Source organism: Leopardus geoffroyi, chromosome C2, assembly GCF_018350155.1.
Source record: "Leopardus geoffroyi isolate Oge1 chromosome C2, O.geoffroyi_Oge1_pat1.0, whole genome shotgun sequence".
NCBI classification, from domain to species: domain Eukaryota; kingdom Metazoa; phylum Chordata; class Mammalia; order Carnivora; family Felidae; genus Leopardus; species Leopardus geoffroyi.
This window is the reverse complement of record NC_059333.1, coordinates 12,911,924-12,933,351: the sequence shown is the minus strand read 5'-3', so window position 1 is coordinate 12,933,351 and position 21,428 is coordinate 12,911,924. Positions and strand designations below refer to the sequence as shown.

The window sequence follows — 21,428 nt, the reverse complement described above, 5'->3', positions numbered from 1 at the left end:
CCCCAAAGGAGGGTATTTTGGTTTTGGTTTTGTTTAATTAATTTATTTATTCTTGAGAGACAGAGAAAGAGACAGCCCACATAAGCAGCAGAGGGGCAGAGAGAGAGGGGGAGAGAGAGAATCCCAAGCAGGCTCCACACTGTCAGCACAAAGCCCAGTGCGGGGCTCGAACCCACGAACCGCGAGATCATGACCCGAGCTGAAATCAAGAGCCGGACACTTAACCCACTGAGCCACCCAGGTGCCCCCCCAAAAGAAGGGTTTTAAACCAATTCCTCCAAGGCTGTCCCGTAAGAGGTAACAAAGAAGTTTCAGTGAGCCTACTTCTTACCAGCGTGAAAACGGTCTTAAGGAAACCATTTTCCAGGATGACTTTTGAGGCTCCTCAATGTGCTAGGTCAACGCACAGTCTCTCCCCCTCCCTCTCTCTTGCTATCTCTTCCTTTCTTCCACACCCCCCCCCTTTCACGTTGTCTGCCCCCAAACCCTGAGATAAGCGGACCAACAGTGTGGGTCCCACCAGCCCCTAACATTTGAACCAAACTAAGCCTCGATTCTTGCCCTGATTCCCGCCCCCCCCCCCAAATGAATACCTGTACTGGGTTTTTGTTTTCGTAATTATAAAATACACACTTGTAAAAAAAAAATGTTTTTTGAATAATATAGATGTTCTGTACCCACCAAGCCTCCCCACCCCCAGCAGCAAATCCCTAAATCCACCCACTTGAGGCAGGACCTCACGTCTCTCCTGCCCCCCAGTTACTTCCCGGAGCTCCCCAGAGGATGCACACACAGGCCGCACCCCCACCAGACCCCTTGGGCAGTTCCTGTCTCTCCTCCCAAGCTCTCGCTGCCGCCCAGCTGGCGTCCAGAGGAGCCCTCGGGCCTTCCAGAAGGCAGGACTGAGCTTCTCGTAGGTTGACTGGATGGTGTACAATCTTATTTCTCTCTAGCTCCCCCCAACCCCCCTTGGCCGGGCCACTCTGGCACAACCCTTGGACAGCCCCTTTCCTCACCCTTCTTTCTTAGTTGAGAAAGCCCCCTAACATTAACAGCCCTGGATGTGGCTCCCCAAAGAAGGGTTTTACACAGATTCCTCCAAGGCTGCCCCCTAAGAGGTAACAACGAAGTTTCAGTGAGCCTATTTCTTTTTTTTTTTTTTAATGTTTATTTATTTTTGAGAGAGAGAGAGAGAGAGACAGAGCACGAGTGGGGGAGGGACAGAGAGAGAGGGAGACACAGAATCTGAAGCAGGCTCCAGGCTCCGAGCTGTCAGCACAGAGCCCGACCTGGGGCTCAAACCCACAAACCGTGAGATCATGACCTGAGCCAAAGTCCCAGACGCTTAACCGACTGAGCCACCCAGGCACCCCTCAGTGAGCCTATTTCTTACCTGTGTGAAAACAGTCTTGAGGAAACAATTTTCCAGGGTGACTTGTGGCTCCTAAATGTACTAAGTCAACTCACAGTCTTTCTCTCTCTCTCCGCACTCTGGCATCCTCTCCTATCTCTTCCCTTCTCGCACACCCCCTCCCTTCAAGTTGGCTGACCCCAAACCCTCAGATCACTAACCACCACAAGCCCCCTCAAGGCACCTTATGCTGAGTCCAGGAAGCTCAAAACATGACCTTTAACCTCTCAACCCCCAAATGGAACCTTCTGCACATCTGTTCTCAACCTCAACATGTAAGAGAAGAAACCCAAATAAAAGCCGTCCCTCCCCTTCCGATTTGCCAGCAGTTGAAAAATGAAGCCGTCCAACAAAACTAGGAACTTGATCTTTGAAGGCAAGCCGAAAAGTTACCTATTTGCTCCAAATGAAGGCTTTTCCTCCAAACTCTGCTGAAGGCAGGAGACTGTGCAGTGGGGATTAATTACTCTCAGAAGCGTCGTGGTTTTCCGCTCATGGTCCGTAGTAGACTCTTGCCTTTTCTATTTATCAGGTACCACCAGTCTTCCTTTGCGCTTAAACAACAACTACAATCAAAAGTCCGTTGTACCAGTATGATGCCGCGTCGTCCCCGTTTTCATCAATCTTAAAACCTGGGGGAATGTGCTGCTACATTTACTTGGTCAGCATTATATGGCATATTTAAAATAGCTGGGAGAACCTAAAATAATTGCAGTGGAGACAGCCACAGCTAAGCCAAGAAAGGGCTCCAGGCTAGCACCTGTCCGTCTCTGCACGAGCAGAGTGGGCGTCCTCCTGTCCCTCCGCCCCAGCGCTCCCACTTCCAGAAACACCCTTCCCTTCCTGCTCCCTTTCTGAGCTCAGTTCACCTTCCGTGGAAGGTTCCGCCTACAGGGAACTCATGTTTTCGGGTCATCTCCGGGGGAAAAAGAAATACGCTGGCTTTACAACACCCCTTTCGGGGAACTCAGAAATGTTGTCGTTACAGTTGGGGGGTTACCGTTTCCTTCTAATTGCAAGACGTCTTCCCCTGTGGGTGGGAATAAACGTTGTTTTTTTAGGGACCCCGAGAATTACTGCGGGGTTCCTACAAGCTGCATTCTCGGCCAGGCTGGGCGGGAGACCCTCGGCCCCCTCTCTGTGTCCTGTGCTGTTCACTCATCCGTTCAGAGAGCGCAAAGACCATCAGAGGCCTCACAGAGCACCGTTCACCCCCCCGTCACAACCCCCCCCCAGAATTGTGCACCAATGGACTGTGGGCGAGGGGCAGAGGGAGGAGAGGCTCTGGACCCCTGCGTGTTTGCCCGATGGAATTCTCCCCCTCGCTTTTCCATCCTGTGGGTGAACGGCAGGTGTGAGGGAGGCACGCGCAGTTTCCAGCCACAGGATTGTCTCCTTGGGGTTAATTCCGCCTGCCAATTTCCATTCCTGCTCCCGACTTGCCCCCAACTGGAGCTGGGATTCCCAGGATTCTTTACGAAAATATTTTCCCCAGCCTTCCCTTCCAACAGCCGTGGTTATCTCTGACAGCGGGCTGGCCTCTGTCTCTCTCAGGCTGGTCGGGATCAGCCCCAGATCACTCTGGGTAGCTAGCTACCCCCCACCCCCCAGGTCGCACATCAAGGGTTACTTCCTTTGCAAACCTGTTCTCCCTCTGCCTTTGGTTTGCTATCATTAGCTGGAATGCAGGCAGGCAGGTGTCTGATTAGCCAGGGCTTCTAGTAGCTTCTCCCCGGAAGCGCTCATTCAGGGGTCACAACTTCCAAATTACGCAATGCTTGTGGGTTGGTTCATTAAAATCAGTGTTCCTGGAGAATGTAGACAAAAAAAATTGGAGGCAGTTTTAGTCGATGTAATAGAATTTTTTAAAATGGCATTTTGAGGGGCACCTGGGTGACTCAGTCGGTTTTGCGTCCAACTTGGGCTCAGGTCATGATCTCACAGTCCATGAGTGCAAGCCCCACGTCAGGCTCTGTGCTGACAGCTCAGAGCTTGGAGCCTGCTTCGGATTCTGTGTCTCCCTCTCTCTCTGCCCCACCCCTGCTTGTGCTGTGTCTCCCTCTTTCAAAAAAAGTGAATAAATGTTAAAAAAAAAATTTTTTTAATGGCATTTTGAAAAGAAAATAAGAAGTCCCTATAAGGGTAAACTGCTTTATAATGTTAAATGGTTTTCCACACATTACCCAACAAACCCTTACAGTAGCCCCATTCAAAGGACAAGGTGTGTTAATTATGTCTAAGTTTTGTGATGTTAGGAATCAGAAAATTAAAACATAGAGAAGTTAAGGTATGCACTCAGGGGGAACCTGGGTGGCTCAGTTGGTTAACCATCCAGCTTTTGCTCAGATCATGATCTCGTGGTTTGTGGGTTTGAGCCCCGTGTCGGGCTCTGTGCTGACAGCTCAGAGCCCGGAGTCTGCTTCGGGTGCTGTGTCTCCCTCTCTCTCTGCCCCTCCCCTGCTCACACTCCGTCTCTCCTGCTCTCTCAAAAATAAATAAACATTAAAAAAAATTAAAAAGAAAAAAACAGTACGTGCTCAGGGTTATATGTCTGGGCCGGAACTAGAAACTATGTCCCCTCTTCCATTCGTGTTGTGTGTGCTTTGCACAATCAGATCACAAGTAGAGCCCAGTGTTAACGGGTCTCAGGTGGCCCACTGAAGTCACACATTCCAGATGCACTCACTCTGCGTGCACAGAGATTCCTCTAGAAGATGTTCAATTCCTCATTGTTTGTAATACAAAACGTCTGGAAACAGCCTCATGCCTAATGCCAAGAATTTGCTTAAATGAACTCTTCAAAACTGTAAAATATTATATAGTTACTAAAACAATGTTCTATGAGTATAATTGCTGACATTTGCTGACAACTCTTCCTAATACGGTAATAATAATTATTATTACAGCTATCATTTTAATAATTATAGGTATAAGTAAAATGTATGAGAAATGGTGTGCAAGGATATATACTAAAATATTTATAGTGCTTGGATTACAGATGATTTTATTTCTTCTTTCGGTTATCTGGGTCCTCTACTTTTTCTACAGCAAAAATACATTTCTTGAGTACTTTGCAATGGACCGAATGTTGTGACCCTCCCAAAATTGATGTTGAAATCCTACCCCCCAAGTGTGATGGGGTGTATCAGGAGGTGGGGCCTTTGGGAGGTGAATAGTTCATGAAAATGGAGCCCTCATGATTGGGATCAGCGCCCTTTATTTAAAAAAGGGACCCCAGGGGCACCTGGGCAGCTCAGTTGGTTAAGCATCTGACTGGCTCAGGTCATGATCTCACAGTTTGTGGGTTTGAGCCCCGCATCGGGCTCTGTGCAAACAGGGCAGAGCCTGCTTGGGATTCTCTCTCTCTCTCTCTCTCTCTCTCTCTCTCTCTGCCCCTCCTGCTCTCTCTCTCTCTCTCTCTCTCAAAATAAATAAACTTAAAAATAAAAGGGGGAGCCCAGAGACCCCCCTTGTCTTATCTCTACCACAGGCAGATACAGTGAGGAAACAGCCACCTGTAGCCCAGGAAGAAGGGTGCCCCAGAACCTGACCTGCCAGCATCCTGCTCTTGGACTTCACGTCCAGCCTGTGTAACGGAACCGTGAGAAGTAAATTTCCAGTACTGATAAGCCACCCAGTCTATGGTATTTTGTGAGAGCAGACTAAAACATACTTTTTAAAGTTTTAAGATTATTTCATCAAGAAAGCTCGTTTGATCAAAGACCATGTATGCTTGCCCCCGAGGTGAGTATATTTAATATCATAAAAAAACAGCCTTTTCGGTTTATCTTATCGTTAGCTTCCTATGTATGGGAAACTCAGTTTACTTTTTCAAGGATAATAATAAACGTATTTCATAAGCGTATTGAGGCTCACTCTTAGTGAATTTCTTTAGGTAACAGGATTAATCATAAACCACAAACGCTCTCACACGAATTGTGTTGGGATTTTTTTCCCCCAGAAACGTGAATGTATTTCCGTTCAAACGTAAATCATAATTATTATACTCTTTACTGGACGAAGTCACAAAACCACTGGCCGAGGCCACCCCCAAGTTGTGCTTCCTCGGAGACAACCTCACTGTCTTTTTGTTCACTTCTGTTTGACTCTGTTGCATTTCCCCAGGCTGCTGGCCAACCGCCCCCCCCCCCACCCCCTTCTCCGTTCTTGTATGCTGCTCCCACTCAACTCATCTCATCAGAGGACCAGGAATCTTGATCACTTGAGCCTCGTGATTTTCACTCTCCATTAGCTGAAGGGATCTTTGTTGCAAGGACTTTCTTGCCACGCAGCACAAAAGGTGGGGTGACCTAGGCTGGCTTGCCTCGGATGGTTTACGTCTGTCCTCTCGGCTTCATTGTTAAATCTGCCCCTGTCCCTCTCTCCTGAGCCCTGGTTTGGACAATAAATGTTAGTCTCACTACGAGAAGAACATTCCAAGACCTGAGCTGCTCTGGTTGGGGGCTATCCCTTACCCTTTCTCCCTCATCTTGGCTCCTGCTCACGCTTCCTCCATTAAGTGACAAAAAGTCTTTCTTTTTCCTGCGAGCATTCTGACTGTTACTTCTTAATCGTTGGAAGGCTGTCCAGTGATTCTCAGACCACGGCTCTGCGTCTATTTTAAATACGCTGTTAACTGCCCACCGCAGAAGAGTTCAATTCAAATCCTCATTTCAGGACTAGAGCAAATACATGTGAATAAGACGTAACCTTATGGAGAAAAATCAAAAACGGGGCTGGAACCAAAGTGTCCTCATTCACAGATTGCCTCGCCCCGCGCTGGTTCGCTTCAGAGCCACGTCAGGATGGAGTCTCCCAGGGTCCCCTCCAGACTGGGGAGACGGACAACAGCGGTTGCCGTGGAAACTGCCGGCTGGGCTGGCATCACGGGGTTCTGCTGGCCCTGCTCTGTGGCTGACACCCAGCCCTGACGACTTTAAGTTCTGGTTGGCTATGGCTTTGCTGAGGGGCTACAGTGATGGGGGTGGGGAGCCAGGAACAGACACCAGCACGACAACCGACAACAGTAAGATGACTACAGCGGGGCTCACATCTCTTCCCCTGAAAGAAACTCAAGCAACGACCAAAGAAATCACTAACGTACTTTAAAGATTAATATGCTTGGGGCACCCGCGTGGCTCAGTGCGTTGAGCGTCTGACATCGGCTCAGGCCATGATCCCACGGTTCGTGAGTTCAAGCCCTGCATCAGGCTTTCTGCTGTCAGTGCAGAGCCCGTTTTAGAGCCTCTGTCTCCCTCTCTCTGTGCTGCTCCTCCGCTCACGCTCTCTCTCTCTCTCTTAAAAATAAATAAAAGATTTTAAAAAAGGATTAATATTCGTGATGAAACAGTGGTGACCGGAGATGCTGTTAAATAAAGTGTTCACGTGCCCACGTGTTAATTCTATTCAGAATTCCATGAGCTGATTCAAGAATATCCTCAAGACGCACCACCTGCAGCCACCTACGACTCACTGCCAGGAGCGGCGGCAGCAAATGTGGGTGGTACTTCCATTCGAAGGCTCTTCTGTGGTCTCGGTTCTCCAAAAGGGGGAGTATTGTCAATGGCCATCTGCTTCCAGATGCTTTGTCTGACCTATCAGCTATTGGTCAAGTTTGCCATTCCAAATCAACGCTTAATTGGAATAGCAAAACACGTACGCTGATAAGGAAGAACGTGATCGATCGTTCTGGTCAAGCCTCTTCATTATACAAATGAGGAAACCGAGGCTGGGAGCCAAGGACAAGACTTGCTCTGCAAGTCAGAGGCATGCAGGACACAGACCCCGAGGCTCCAGGCTTCCCAGTCCGGTCTGGCCTCACAGCACCTCTTTGCCTGGGCTACATTCTGTTGAGTAAAATAATTTAATGCTTAAGTAGATATACCCATACATAAAAACTTCCATTTCGAGCCTGACTTAAAATAGGATTGTTGAATTTACTTTAAGGTTTTGGAAAATGTATTAAACTGAATAAAATGCTTTTGAAGGCTTGTCCCATAAAAAAAAGATAATAGTGTTCCTTCATGTTTCCAGAGGAACGAAAGGCACCAACACAGGCTAGGATTCCTGGGAAGTCCCGTGAGTCAAGCATATTAGCAAGGTGATCAGAAATGTGCTTTTCTTCAGGTCAGGAAGGCTGTCCTCTCTCTTGATTGGCAATTCCAAAGGGCTCAGGCAGGGGTGCCTGGGTGGCTCAGGTGGTTGAGCATCCGACTCTTGGTTTTGGCTTCAGTCATGATCTCACGGTTTGTGAGTTCGAGCCCCACATCAGGCTCTGTGCTGACAGCTCTGAGCTTGGAGCCTGCTTCAGATTCTGTGTCTCCCTCTCTCTCTGCCCCTCCCCCACCCAGTCTCTCTCCCCTTCAAAAATAAATTTTAAAAATGTTGGTGGGAGGGAGGGGAGGGCAGGTGATGGGCATTGAAGAGGGCATCTTTTGGGATGAGCACTGGGTATTGTATGGAAACCAATTTGACAATAAATTTCATGTATTAAAAATAATGTTAAAAAAAAAAACATTTCAAAGTGCTCTGGCAAACACTGGATTAAGCCCTCGGAAAGCACTGGGGGAGGGGAGTTAGTAATGAACCTGAGTCATGGAAACTTAAGAAGTGACTGCAAGAGAAAACATAATTAACTTCTCAGTGTAAAACCTAAGTCTCTTGGGGAAATGCTCGTGGGAGTGTAGGTGTAGACAATTTCAGGAATGAATACTGAGTAATCTAAGCTGCTGGCAATCTGGTGGGGGTTAGTGGGGAGAGGCCTTGAACGTGATTTTAATTAAGGGGCTCGCTTACGAGGGAGAGGGATAAACTCCAGGTTGAGATGAGGCAACCCATCCACGGGAAGGGCCCTCCTGCAGCTCCCCAGCTGGTGACCGCCAGACTCGATGAATATTTATGTGGTAAAATGCGGCCCCTTGTGGTCAGATTAGGGAGAAAAAAAATCCAACTCCAAGCCGGAGCATAATCCTCACCTGCTTCATGGGGTGTTCAACGAGGCGCAGAGGAAACAACTAGGATATTCAGAGAACGTTAATTGTGACCCAAAAGATGAGGGTACTAACGGATATGTATTCACTGTCCTCCAGACAGTCCATCTCAATTTCGAACATGCATAGGGACCACCCCGGGGTCTTGTCGAACTCAGGTCCGGGATCACAGCAGACTAATAAGCTCCCAGGGGACGCCTCCCCCCCCCCCCCCCCACCGTGAGTCTCCAGTGGCTCGAGAGAAGTCCCCTGCCCTTGGGTGGGCCAGGGCTGCCCCATCAGACTCCCTCCGTGCAGGGACCACGGGCCCCTGGAGAGCATCCCGAGGGGTTACAATCCCCCACCGCCCCAACACCAAGATGCCTGGGTAACCACTTTTCTTTTGCCTCTTCAAGCTCAAGGGCCTGTCTACCCCAGTTCTAGGATTATCCTTTCCCCCAACAAGGAAAGAGGGTCCTGAGACAAAGCCCACTCCCTGACTCCTTCCTATCCTATCAAGACCTCATCAGAAGCAACTTGTTCAGGGGCGCCTGGATGGCTCAGTCAGTTGAGCTTCTGACTTTGGCTCAGGTCATGATCTCACGGTTCGTGGGGTTGAGCCCCGCGTCGGGCTCTGTGCTGACAGCTCGCAGCCTGGAGCCTACTTCGGATTCTGTGTCTCTGCCTCTCCCCTGCTCTCGCCCCTCTGCTCTCTCTCTCAAAAATAAACATTAAAAAAAATTGTTTTAAAAGCAGCTATTTCCAGGGCGCCTGGGTGGCTCAGTCGGTTAAGCGTCCGACTTCAGCTCAGGTCATGATCTCACAGTCCGTGAGTTCGAGCCCCGCGTCAGGCTCTGTGCTGACAGCTCGGAGCCTGGAGCCTGCTTCCAATTCTGTGTCTCCCTCTATCTCTGCCCCTCCCCTGCTCATGCTCTGTCTCTCTCTGTCTCAAAAATAAATAAAAAACATTTTTAAAAAATTAAAAAAAAAAGCAACTATTTCCGGTGGCCACAGGACTGTGCCTGTTGGATTTCCATGCTAATAAAGGCGGTGGGTTTCTTTCATGGCTTTCCCGATCACAGAAGATCCACTGGCAGGATATCCCCAAGGCCATTTACTTCCAAATCTCCTCTCGTGCATTGCACGTTTGAAGGCGGCTTATGACGTCTATCTGCTAGGCTTCTCACCCACACTGTGGCGTGTGAGGCCCACGGTGATTCTGCACCTTGTTTCAAGCCACAGGGTTGCATGTGCACGCACACCCAATGCCAAGAATTCATTGTAGTTGGTTAGTACTTTTTACCTTGATGTGGGAGGAGAACAAGGAAATAGATAAAACAGAATGATCACAGGTGGGTAATTACACATGTAAATGAGTTCAGTTTGGTATTTTTTTCCCATGAGCTCCTATTTACATGGTTAACATGGAATTCTAACCCCACACCACCAATGCATATTGGGATAGTTTCTTTCATCCTTATATGTCAATTCTGAAATATTAAAAGTGATCTAGAATGCTTTAGTATAAACATTTTTGTTTTGCTTTTCGGAGTTTTCCATTTACCATCGTGACTGTACAAAGTAGACAGGAGATGAAAATTCTCTCTTCATTTAACAAGTATTAATTGCCTCCAACATATGAGTCCCTACATGTTGGGCCTCTGGAAAAAAACTTGTTAGTCTTGCAGGAAAGTTTCCCACATAACTATAATATGAAATCAAATGAGGCAAGAAAAACATCCTGAGGGAACTTAGGAATGAAGTGGGAGAAATTACTTCTGACTGAGAAATCAACAAGGGCTTCCTGGAGGAAGTGACATCCAAGTAGGACTTTGAAGGACAAGTAAAAACTGTATACATATTTAAAAACGGCATATTGAGACACAGAGTGTTCTGGTTGGCAAAAGTTCAGAGTCCCAGGTAAACAAATTGGGAGACAGAGCCAGGAAGCCATCTGGAGCCAGAACAAGGGCCAGGAGTCAGATCAAGAGACCTACATTCTGGGTGCTACGTGGTAATGTCGAGCATGGGAACATGCATTTGACAATGGCGTGTTCACTGGATCAGGGGTAGGGAATTAAAGCATGAAGACCAACTAAATACAGTAAAACCCTGGTTGGGACGCCTCGGTGGCTCAGTTGGTTAAGCGCCCAACTTCAGCTCAGGTGATGATCTCTGTTCACGAGTTCAAGCCCTGCATCGGGCCCTGTGCTGACAGCTCAGAGCCTGGAGCCTGTTTCAGATTCTGTCTCCCTCTCTCTTTGCCCCTTCCCCTGGACTGTCTGTCTCTCTCTCTCTCTCAAAAATAAATAAACATTAAAAAACAAAAAAACCTTGGTTTGCGGGTATAACTCGCTCCGGAAACATGCTTGTAATCCAAAGCACTTGAATATCAAAGCAAATTTCCCCATAAGAAATAACGGAAACTCAGATGATTTGCTCCACAACCCAAAAGTATTCATATAAAAATGATTACAATACTGCAATATAATAAAAAATAATACAGAAAATACAAACTATGAAGAAAAATAAATTAGCCTGCACTTACAGGGCTGGTGTGAGGGAGACAAGAGAGAGGAGGGTTATTGCACAGGATGATTTTCACTCTCACTAACGGATTTTGACTACAGGACGGTATTAATAAACTCTTGTCATATACTGTGTTGAATGTCACTGGCAATAAGACAGCAGAGGAAAGGGTCTCTATCTGCAGGCAGCTGACCTAGAATGAAGCGAGCATTCCTAGGCTTCTCTTGTCTGGAAAAGCAAAAGACTGCCCATGTGCTTTGAAGTGACAAAAAAATACTAGTGCCAGTTGTGGGCACCTTCCAACGTCCTGAAAAATCACTGATCTCTGCCAAACGCCATGGCCTGAGACGGAGCATCCAAGAATGGGAGATGATCATCCACAATCCCGCAGAGAGAGAGAGAGAGAGAGAGAAGAACCATTGCCTCAGTTGTGATCATGTGACATTCGGTGGCACGTTCTACTTGTATTGCAAGACATTGCTCGTTTATCAAGTTAAAATTTATTAAAAATGTTCACCTTGTGGAACAAGTTACTCGCCATCCAAGGTTTTGCTGTAATTCAAGCAAGAAGTAAGGACGCCTAAGGGAGAAATGGGCGGGGGAACACGTGACTTTGGGAAAGGAGGGCGGACCCAACGGTGGGTTGGAGGAGGGGCAGGGAACGAAGAGTTCGTGTGACCAGGGTTTCAGGTCCAGGGCCCACGAGAGAGGACAATGTCACACAGAGGGCACCCGGGGGCGGGTGCAGGTCACTGGGGATTCAGAACCAGGGCCTGAGGGAGACCGACCGGGCTGTGGGGATTTGGAGACCCGGGATGGTCACTGAAGTCAGGACAGGGCGGGAAGTGTCCAGGGAAGACTGGAGAGAGAGAACGAGGGGAGGGCAGCGGGTGAGGGTGGCAAGGGGGGGGAGGGCAGGAGGGGCAAGTCAGAGGTCATTAACGATGGAGCATGAGCGTGCACTCGTGGTTTGGCTTGACAAAATCTTGCAAACACTCGCAAAAACCCAAGTCATAACGAAGCCTCCACACCTCGTCAGTGATGACTGGCCACGATCGATGGTGTTGACCATCCCTGCCGTGTGGTGACTTCAGTGAAGTATCTCACAGCAGATCCCAGGCACTGTGCCATTTTGGCCCTGCATATTTCATCACGCATGGCTAGGAAATATGGACAACTGGGAAGAGAATTCTAAAGGGGAGGACAACTGAAAATTTGTCAGCAGAGTGCACGACGCTTATCTCGGAGTCGTAAGTTCGAGCGCCACGCTGGGTGTGGAGATGACTTAACAAAATAAAACCTTAAATTAAAAATAAAAAAGCAAACTGTTGCAAGTTGGAGGGATTTCAGACAGATAGGAACACTTTGTGGGAACCTTCGTTGCTAGCCTTAAGGAGAGTGGTTTCAGGAGAATGCCCGGAGTGAACGATCGAAAGGCCACAGCTTGTCACGAGCGGGTCTGGCTATAGGTGGGAGAGCCATGCAGCGACCTAGCCGGGCCGCAGGTGCGCTCGCCACCAAAAGGACGCCTGAGCGCGCCTGCGGGGCAAGAGTAGAGTCTGCAGAGTGGACTGCGGCTGGAGATGTGAGAAATTAGACAGGTGACTCGGCAGAAGTCATCCCGCTGAATCGTAAACGAGCACTGACTATGCGGCCGCATCCCCTTCCAGCCACGTCCTCGTGGAGATCACCCTCCAACAGAGAGACAATAAGCTAACAAACAAGTGTAATCTGTGACTTCCGTGGTGGTAAGTGCACTAAAGGAAAACAAAGGACAGAAAGGAGGGGGTGCAGGGGAGATCTGAAACACGGGAAGAGGGCAGGGCTTGCAAGCGGCCAGGACGGGGAACCTCAAGGGAGAAATAAAGGAGGTGGAGAGAACTTGCGTCAAAGAGCCCCAAACAGCTTCATTTTACAGAAAAGGGTTCTAAACCCTTCTAGATACCAAAGCTGCTAACATGGCGGTGACTCACCTTCCCTTAACATATTTGATTGCTAAGAACCAAGGGGGCGTCCCAACTGCAGCTCAGAATAGACAGAGGAGGCAGAAGTGAGGCAGAGCCCTGGGGAGTCAGGCCGTTAACTTCTCTGAATCTGTTTCTGCATCTACAAAATGGGAGTAAGGATTCCCGTGAAAGGGGGTTTTGTGAAGACTGGGGTGAGCCCCCAGCTCCAAGCACAGTGCTGAGTACGTAGGAAATGATCGTTAAACGCTACCTAAGAGCAGAAGTCATCCCTGGGAAGCAGCTAGGAGTAAAAAGCAGCCGTGTGTCTGTCCCCTAGGGAAAATCCTTTGAAGGCTCCAGAACCTTTCTCTTCAAAATGGTTACCTACTCTTATATTCGGTTTGGAAAATGGTATTCCATCAAACACACACCCTGCTTATTCGTAATTTGCTATTCTCAGGAAGCCTCCAGAATCCTAAACCCGCAGCTCCGGATGACGGTACGGTGGTCAGGGGGAGGCACACAGAGGTGACAGCATGCATGGGGAAGAGAATCCAAGTCTGCAGTCGGTTAATGGATTCTTGTTTCTCTTTGAATTATTTCTCATCTCCTTCAGCTCAAATGGGCTGGAAGGTTGAAAGGACCCTGGGGGGGGGGGGGGGGTGGGACCTTGTCCATCTCTCTGCCTACAATTAGATGGAGGATATCTAAAGCCACGTGGCAATTGTTTGGGCGGGGGGGGGGGGGGGGAGGGGGAGTTAGGCTTAATGTTGTCAGGCCAGCAAAAGTCAATAGGAGCGGACTGGAACGAAAGGAGGCTGATTCTAGTTCAAATCACATTTGGGCCAGTAAGACTCCTGTCCAGCCTATCACTCCTCTGACCCCCTCACTTCACGCTGCCTTCCAGTTATCATCACAAGAATTTAGGCAAGTGTAAACATTCTGAAGAGACTACAATTACACGGATTGACCCTGACGGCGGGCCACCATGATCACCTGCCTGGATAAAACCCCCTCCCGACAGACGGAACTCAGCTCTTACAAACAAAATTAATCACCAGTCCCCAAAACGAGTCTGGGTTAGATCAAATGATCTTCCCTCAGTTCGCAGTAACTGCAAACGAGCTTTCTGTTTCTTTACAGGCACGCGGCTCCCCGCTTATTTATCTCAATCAGGAAGAACAGAAAAGATCTACAGCACTGACTATCGATACAAAATTTTAAGTCATCAGCTTTCAGGCATTTTCACTTTTTCTCCAGAAGAGGTGAAGAGTGTGGCTGTAATCACTGTAGTCTTAAGATACAGTGTTTCCATTTATTAAATGAAAAGATGTGAGGAATGTCATCCCGTATGATTACACTTCAACAGGCTCTAAAATCAGTGTTTTGTTAAAAATACAGTCACAAGAAATCAGGTTATAGAAGATATTTAATAATTGCAGAAACATAGCAATGAAGTAGTTTATGTGAAAACAGTATGTTCAGTAGGATTCCAAATTAGCATACAAAAATGACTACAAAGATATACCCCAAAAAGTGAATAATAATTGTCTTTTAGTTGTGAGAGGACGTGTAGGTTTTATTTTCTTTGTGTCATGCTTCTATTTTTTGAATCTTCTACAATGTTCATATGTTTGTAACTGGAGAAAGAAATTCAATAAACGGTAATATTTGTATCTGTATTACAGTGTTTCAGAGGTTTCCCTTTCCATCCATAGACTCCCATGGGTATACCAGCTAGAAGAGTGAATCAGATCAACCCATTTTAAACAAGGTTAAATCGTTGTTTATTTTTGTGATGCTTTACTGTTTTCAGAGTACTCGCTCTTAAGCATTATCTAATTTGATGATCTGTGATTCAAGGAAAGGCTATTATGTCCTCATTTTACAGATGAGAAAACAGAGGCTCAAAATGATTAAATAATTTGCTCAGGGTCACACGGCTCATAAAGCAGTTAAACTCAGTTAACCCTGACCTGGAATTTCTGCTACCCATGAGATCTTTTCTCAAAAATAAGCTGAGGGAACCATCACTCACGGCTTCTTCGTTCAAGAAGTTCCCGCTAAATGCCTAGACCCCATTCTTCAAGGATGAATTCTCCCGATTTTGCCCAATTTAAATGTCCAGAGCTTGACTAGAATCATCCATCCAGGCATCGATGCTGCACAGAACAATGACCTCAGGGGGCTCTTGAGCTCGGAAATTTATAAACACGATGGGAGAATTTGCTGAGGACAGAACCCACATTCTGGGATGAAACTCGTTCTACACAGACATAGTTAGGAGTCTGTCAAGGCCACATAATGGGTTCTGGTGCCGGTTTCTGTATCTTCTCCCTGAAGCACTGGGGCGCACCCTTTATGGGGATGGCTGGAAGAACAATTTCAGGGCAGATCTGCCTGAAGGCGCCTTGCCGGGTCTTATGCAATTTGGGGGGAACGACCATTTCTTGCTTCGGCGCCCTCGTTCCTGCTCACAAGCAGCCACTTACCAGAGCTTGGCAACCAGAAACAATGGCACGCTGTGTTTTTCAGTTGCAAGGAATAGAAACAAGACCCCATTGCCTCAAATCTTGTAGGTTTTAGGGTGGAAAGACAGGGTGAAGCTTACAAAGCAGCATTCTGACGAGACTTCACGCAAAGCCGGAAAAGCCAGGTTTACCAGGCTTTCGGGAGACACGTGGCCCAAGGAGAGGCTGTCCCGGAGTCGGGCAGACCCCCTCCTTCTGCAAGTGTCACAGTGCAGCATGCAGGGGACACCAAGCAGTCCCACTTGGACCCCTCGGGGTGAGCAGCTTGGGAACCTCGGCATCGCTGTCCCACGGCAGTGGCAAGGACACCCCTTCAGTGACATCACAGGCAGAGGCCAAAGATGAAGAACACGATGGTTTCCTGGCATTTCCGGTCAGATGCTTCAGTGAAGACCACGTGACAAAATGTGTGTGAGCTTTCCATCCGCACCCAGGACCGGTGAGCTAACTTCATGTGAAGGACCCTCCCTGGACATACAGCTCCGGGGACGGCTGACCAAAGGCCCGCCCTAGAGGCAGCCTAGGGCACGGGAGCCATGCTTCTCTCCTGACCCACAACAGGGAGGTGTCAGCACTGTGGCGACTAGAAATGAGTTTTCCTTGGTGAAATGAGCACTTTTCAAGGCGCATGGATTGGCATGTCCCGGTATGAGCAGGATATCATGGAATTAGGGAGCCAAACCACCTGTCTTTGGAATAGCCCCCAAAGTGACTGTTGGCGTACTGTTACCTGCGCAACCAGAAAGTCAGCTGAATCCTGCTGCTGACATCCTCTCCCCTCTCTTCTGAATGTGCCCCTGAAGCACCTAAGGCAACAGACACTCGGGACTGCATCAAGCTCATGGAGGCAAGAGGACTCTCTCGTCGCCAGCGGGTACGGGTGTGTGCTTTCTCTCCCCCGCATTCTACCCTAGAGGGTTCACGGATTTCTAGTTATTAGAGGCTATTGCCAACTGGTCAAAAATTACTCAATAGCTTTAAATGACTCAGTTGATCTGACTTAGGACCTTTGGTTAGGGTACTTTGAGTTTTCTGGGAAAGAATTAGGGAACTTCTGAGCAGAAACCGAGTTGAATTACTCCTATGTTCTGAGTACTAGTGTCATGCGGCCTCATCTGAACCCAAAAACAGAAAGGGGCCTGGAGAAATCTGGGGTTACCCTTATATTCCTGAGCAGCCTTCCCCAGTGCAACCGGTCCGGTAAACATGTACAACTCATGGCGTCAGGACTTCCGAGTTCAGTTAAATACCACAACTCAGTTTCGTAAAAATCAACTTTAAAATGCTTTGTTTTAATCTTTATTCTCTCTCTGATTTTAAAAATAGCCCATGTTTACTCTAAGTCCCACATTATAGAAAACTGAGAATCCCCTAGAATCCCACCCTCAGAGATGACTACTAATCTCTTTGGTGAATATTATTCCAGATTTTTTGGGGCGTATGGTAGTAAACAAACAGATCAAGTGGAACTCTGCTACCACTGGAACATGCTCGTCTGCTCTTGTGCAAGTTTCCAAACAGTTCTGAGAAATAACTCAACTGACCAGTTTCTTCAGAGCTTTATGCATTAGTCTTCACAGATTCACTCACACAGTGGGTGGAAAAACCTCCAAGATTTTCTTGTCCTTCAATATCAAATATTTCCCAAAGTATTCAAGGTGAATATGTTTTTCTTAAGAAAGGAAATGAACAATGATGAATTTGATACAAAGGAGAAAACAGTACAGAAAATCATAGCAGTTTATCAAAATAAAAACTCCAAAATTCCAATTTCAGCAAGTATCATTAAACGGCTTGACTTTGGGAAAGAATGTATCCTAAAAGTAATGCTACAATCCTTCTCATCTGATCAATACAAGAGGGTGCGCTGTATTCATACGGCCATTTAGAATTCTTTCCATTCCGAGCGAAATCGAATGACTAGAATTGCTACAAAAGAAAGCATCTACCTGCAGGGAGTCCAGAATGGGGCACGTGGAAGACATTTCAGCTTTTGCAGCTGGTAAAGGACAACTTTGATTCAACCTCCCACAGCTTCGCTTGTAATGCTTTCAAAACATCTTCCATCTATCGAATTGAAAAAATACTTTAAGATACACATATGATCATGATTAAAATCGCACCATTAAGTGATTAAAATATCACTTATCATTAATAAAATGTATGACTATGATATGCATTACACATATTCAGTGTTCAATGAAATTATTTAGAGGCATAAACTAAATTTTATATAAATAAGGCATCATTATATTAACAGTAGTTCTCAGTCTCTAACCTGGAGTTCTCTTATACACACATCAGAATGTTGCCTATCTGGCCATGAAAAGATGTTAACGTTCAAAAATTAGGCTGTTGGGGCGCCTGAGTGGCTCAGTTGGTTGAGGTCTGACTCTTGATTTCAGATCAAGTCATGATCTCAAGGTTCGTGGGATCAAGTCCCATTGGGATTTTTTCTCTCTCTCCCTCTGTCCCCCCTCCCCACTCATGCTCACTCTCGCACTCTCTCTCTCAAATAATAAATAAATAAAGAGCTTTTAAAAATCGGGTCATTTATACCATGAGAACTGAATCAAATGAAATACAGTTTACTAGTTTTAGATTATACACTATTTTGATTGAGGCATGAAATGACTTATTATTTTTTTTGATAAAGCTTTAGCTTAAATTGTAGTTTGGCTCGCCCCCAAAATCAATTTTACTAACAACTGAAATAAAATAAGCACTCTCTTACCATGAAAGTACTAAGATCAAAACAGATGCCTTTGTGAGGAGTATTTGTGGAGGAGCCCTTGTTCACTAACAGGGAAGTGGTTCATACAAAGATATACGAAGTACAGAACAAAATTACCTGCTTTAGAGACTTTTCTATTTCAACTCTGCTTTCAAGATTAAAAAGTTCTTTCTCTTCTGACACGATTTGCTTTTCCGAGGACCCTAAAATATAACTGAAGTACAGTGCAGTACGAGGTTAAAATAGGAAAAGGACGCAAATATTAAATTCACTTTAGTTAGTATTAAAACTCTAAGTATATTACACTATCTGTTTGTACCAAGTAAACACAAAATAACTATTTTTGTTACTAGCAACCTATGTAGGAAGTTGTATTACAGAAAATCGTATTTTTTTCCGTAACAGCTTTGTGCCGATATTCCTACATATTTTCCAACACTCTAAGTATTTCATTACTGGAACGAACTTGCTCTTTAGTTATGAGTGCCAAAACATTAACAGTCATAGTTCAAAATTCTATGATTAAAAAATTTGAAAAGATCCTGAGGAAGCCACTGCTTTTTTGGTTTCTATAACTTCGGGGAACACGTATAATTTCAAATTGGACTTGTAGTAAATAATCTATGGAGTCAGTTCTGGTCACCCCAATGTGGCAACTTCAACAGTAATCGTCCAAGTTATTGTGCCCGGCTCTCTGAGGTTAGGGGATGCTGTGGTGCAGACAATACGCAGGAAGAGAAAAACTGGCCTGGAAACAAGGAAAACAGGCCCAGTGTTGGTAACCCAAGAGATCAAAACAGCAAACAAGAAGGTGCCAGTATTTCTCCAAAGAAAACTTGATTAATTTACATTTCTTTTGAAGTCTTTTATCACATGTAGTAACTCCAGTATGTCACTTCTTTTGTCAAATAAGAACTATCTTCTCGTGGAAACCTCATTGACTGTATTTCTGAAAAATGGCATGGGAGACAAAATTGCAGAAGGCAAAAAAATGAGAGGAGGTGGGAGATGAAGTGGCACTAAGTAATTTACAAAACTGTAAATAGGGGCTCCTGGCTGGCTCAGTGGGTGGAGCATGTGACTCTCGATCTCAGGGTCATGAGTTCAAGTCCTGTACTGGGTGTAGAGATCAGTTAAAAATAAAATCTTTTTTTTTTTTAATTTTTTTTTTTTTTTTAAACATTTATTCATTTTTGAGAGTGAGAGAGACAGACCATGAGCAGGGGAGGGGCAGAGAGAGAGGGAAACACAGAATCCGAAGCAGGCTCCAGGCTCTGAGCTCTCAGCACAGGGCCCGATGTGGGGCTCAAACTCACGGAGTACAAGATCATGACCTGAGCTAAAGTCAGACGACCAACCGACTGAGCCACCCAGGTGCCCCAAAAATAAAATCTTTAAAAAAAAACAAAAAACAAAAAAACAAACAAAAAAAAAACCTGTAAATAAACACTTCTAAAACCAAGCAGTTTCCTTGGCATTAAAATTCCACCCTAAGAGGAAAAAACAACTTCAATACTATAATCTCCTGTGGCAAAGTTTTCCACGTTTCCTTTTATACAGATATGTACCACTTTTGAAAGTTTTGTACCAAGCCGACCAAGCTGAGATTTCATGTCCTTTCACACTTGTCCTCTCCCTCAATTTTCACAGATCTTAGTAAAATTCTCATGGAGATTAAAGGAGCAACTGTTTGGGCCTGGGTCTTCTATTCCTATCTTAAAACCAAAACAGATCTGCTATCTCTCCAGACAGGCCTCCATCCACACAACAGTGAACAGTACCTGTTCATCCTTCTTTTGTGTGAGGGCTGTAAGAAGTTTGCGGAGTTTAAAATTCTGGTCTGAACCTGTCTAGTTTCAAACAAGGTGGCAGACTAAAGTTATCAAAGAATAATTTGATGAGAAATCACAATTCTGATAAAAAGAATACTGTTTTAAATCTTTTGAAGAGAAAAGCTGAGGAACTCAGCACGAGTGACAAAATACCTCAAGTAATGAAAGTATAAGCTCTTTAATTTCTTCTTAAATTTTTCTTCTTTCCTGATATATAAGATTTTTAGGCATCTTTAAAGTCTTGAGGATTACATCTTTTCTAGGATAAGTGAAAATACGCAGGAGTCAAATGAGTTATTTAATTTTGTGTTTCCTAGTAAAAAAGGCTAATTATGGGGTGCCTGGGTGGCTCAGTCGGTTGAGTATCTGACTTCGGCTCAGGTCACGATCTCACGGTCCATGAGTTCGAGCCCCACGTCGGGCTCTGTGCTGACAGCTCAGAGCCTGGAGCCTGCTTCAGATTCTGTGTCTCCCTCTCTCTCTCTGCCCCTCCCCTGCTCATGCTCTGTCTCTCTCTGTCTCAAAAATAAATAAAAACATTAAAAAAAAAAAAAAAAGGCTAATTAGAAGGCCATTAAGATCTCTGAAATTCTTTAACTGACGTCTGTCATCAGCCTCCCATTTGCCTTGTTTCCAAATGTTTACTTTTTAGAAATCATGAAGAATGAAGGCACTTCCTTGCATCCTCAGAGAAAGCAGGCGATTCTTCACTAGACTCAAGAAAATGGTCAGACTTTGTATTTGTTTTTCCAGAACACCAAAGGTACTTCTTTCCCAACTGGTTTTGAAATTCCTAATTCTTCATGATATTCTAGGCTAAAAAATGGGGGAGAAAATAAAATGGACAACACATATCGCTTAAAAACCTTTTTAGGAAAAACTGAACATATCTTTACTCTGTAAAATGTTCTCGAGTGCTTTCTCCTTATAATTTAGTATGTCTGATTTTCCCATGCCAAATATATCAGGTCAAAACAAAAAAATCATTGGCTTTTTGTCAGAAATTATTACTTGAAAATGTATTTTAACCAAATAGTGTTGATTTCGTTCTGCTGTTTTTATACTAATTTTTCTGCAGAAAACTGAGGAATCGGGAGATAACCATTTATTTATCAGACTTACCTTTCAATGGCTTCAACCCTGAGGCAAAACAAGTCTCTTTTGTAATCGAGGCTCTTGGGTGTGCATCTGTAGATGTGACCGAGGTGGAGCGAGCACCCAGAGCAGTACAACGTCTCCAGAACACTGCAACAGCGAAAGGCCGGTGCTTCAGCAAACAGGGTACAACTTGTTCTAACAAAGATCCCACTGTTAAAATCCAGAAACATTTAACATCTAAGTGGCTAAAATATGTTATTTCAACCTTACTAAGTCATATGAATAAGGAAGGAAAGAAATGGTAGTAACATATATTAGAAGTGTGGACGGTTGCCTCCAGGCCACAATGACTTAAGCACCTAGTGAATGGGGGACACAG

General features: G+C 45.7%; 1 protein-coding gene across 8 annotated transcripts in view; it reads right to left on the bottom strand.

Moving 5' to 3' along the window:
- The window catches only part of MIS18A (MIS18 kinetochore protein A), a 45,199-nt gene that overhangs the window by 16,152 nt on the left and 7,619 nt on the right, over window positions 1–21,428 (bottom strand). The window contains exons 3-7 of one of the 8 annotated variants that reach the window (XR_006701072.1): window positions 21,074–21,259; window positions 18,763–18,867; window positions 18,237–18,333; window positions 17,335–17,452; window positions 3,055–3,219 (exon numbers count right to left, since the gene is read on the bottom strand). Coding sequence is in view for 7 of the 8 variants with exons in the window: in XM_045436866.1 (XP_045292822.1) it covers window positions 17,372–17,452; window positions 18,237–18,333; window positions 18,763–18,867; window positions 21,074–21,259 (469 nt within the window). In the remaining variant the exon portion in view is untranslated. Of the gene's footprint in view, window positions 1–3,054; window positions 3,220–14,265; window positions 17,453–18,236; window positions 18,334–18,762; window positions 18,868–21,073; window positions 21,260–21,428 lie in introns of those variants that run through there. The other 7 variants (XM_045436866.1, XM_045436869.1, XM_045436871.1 and 4 more) reach the window with 7 other exon arrangements.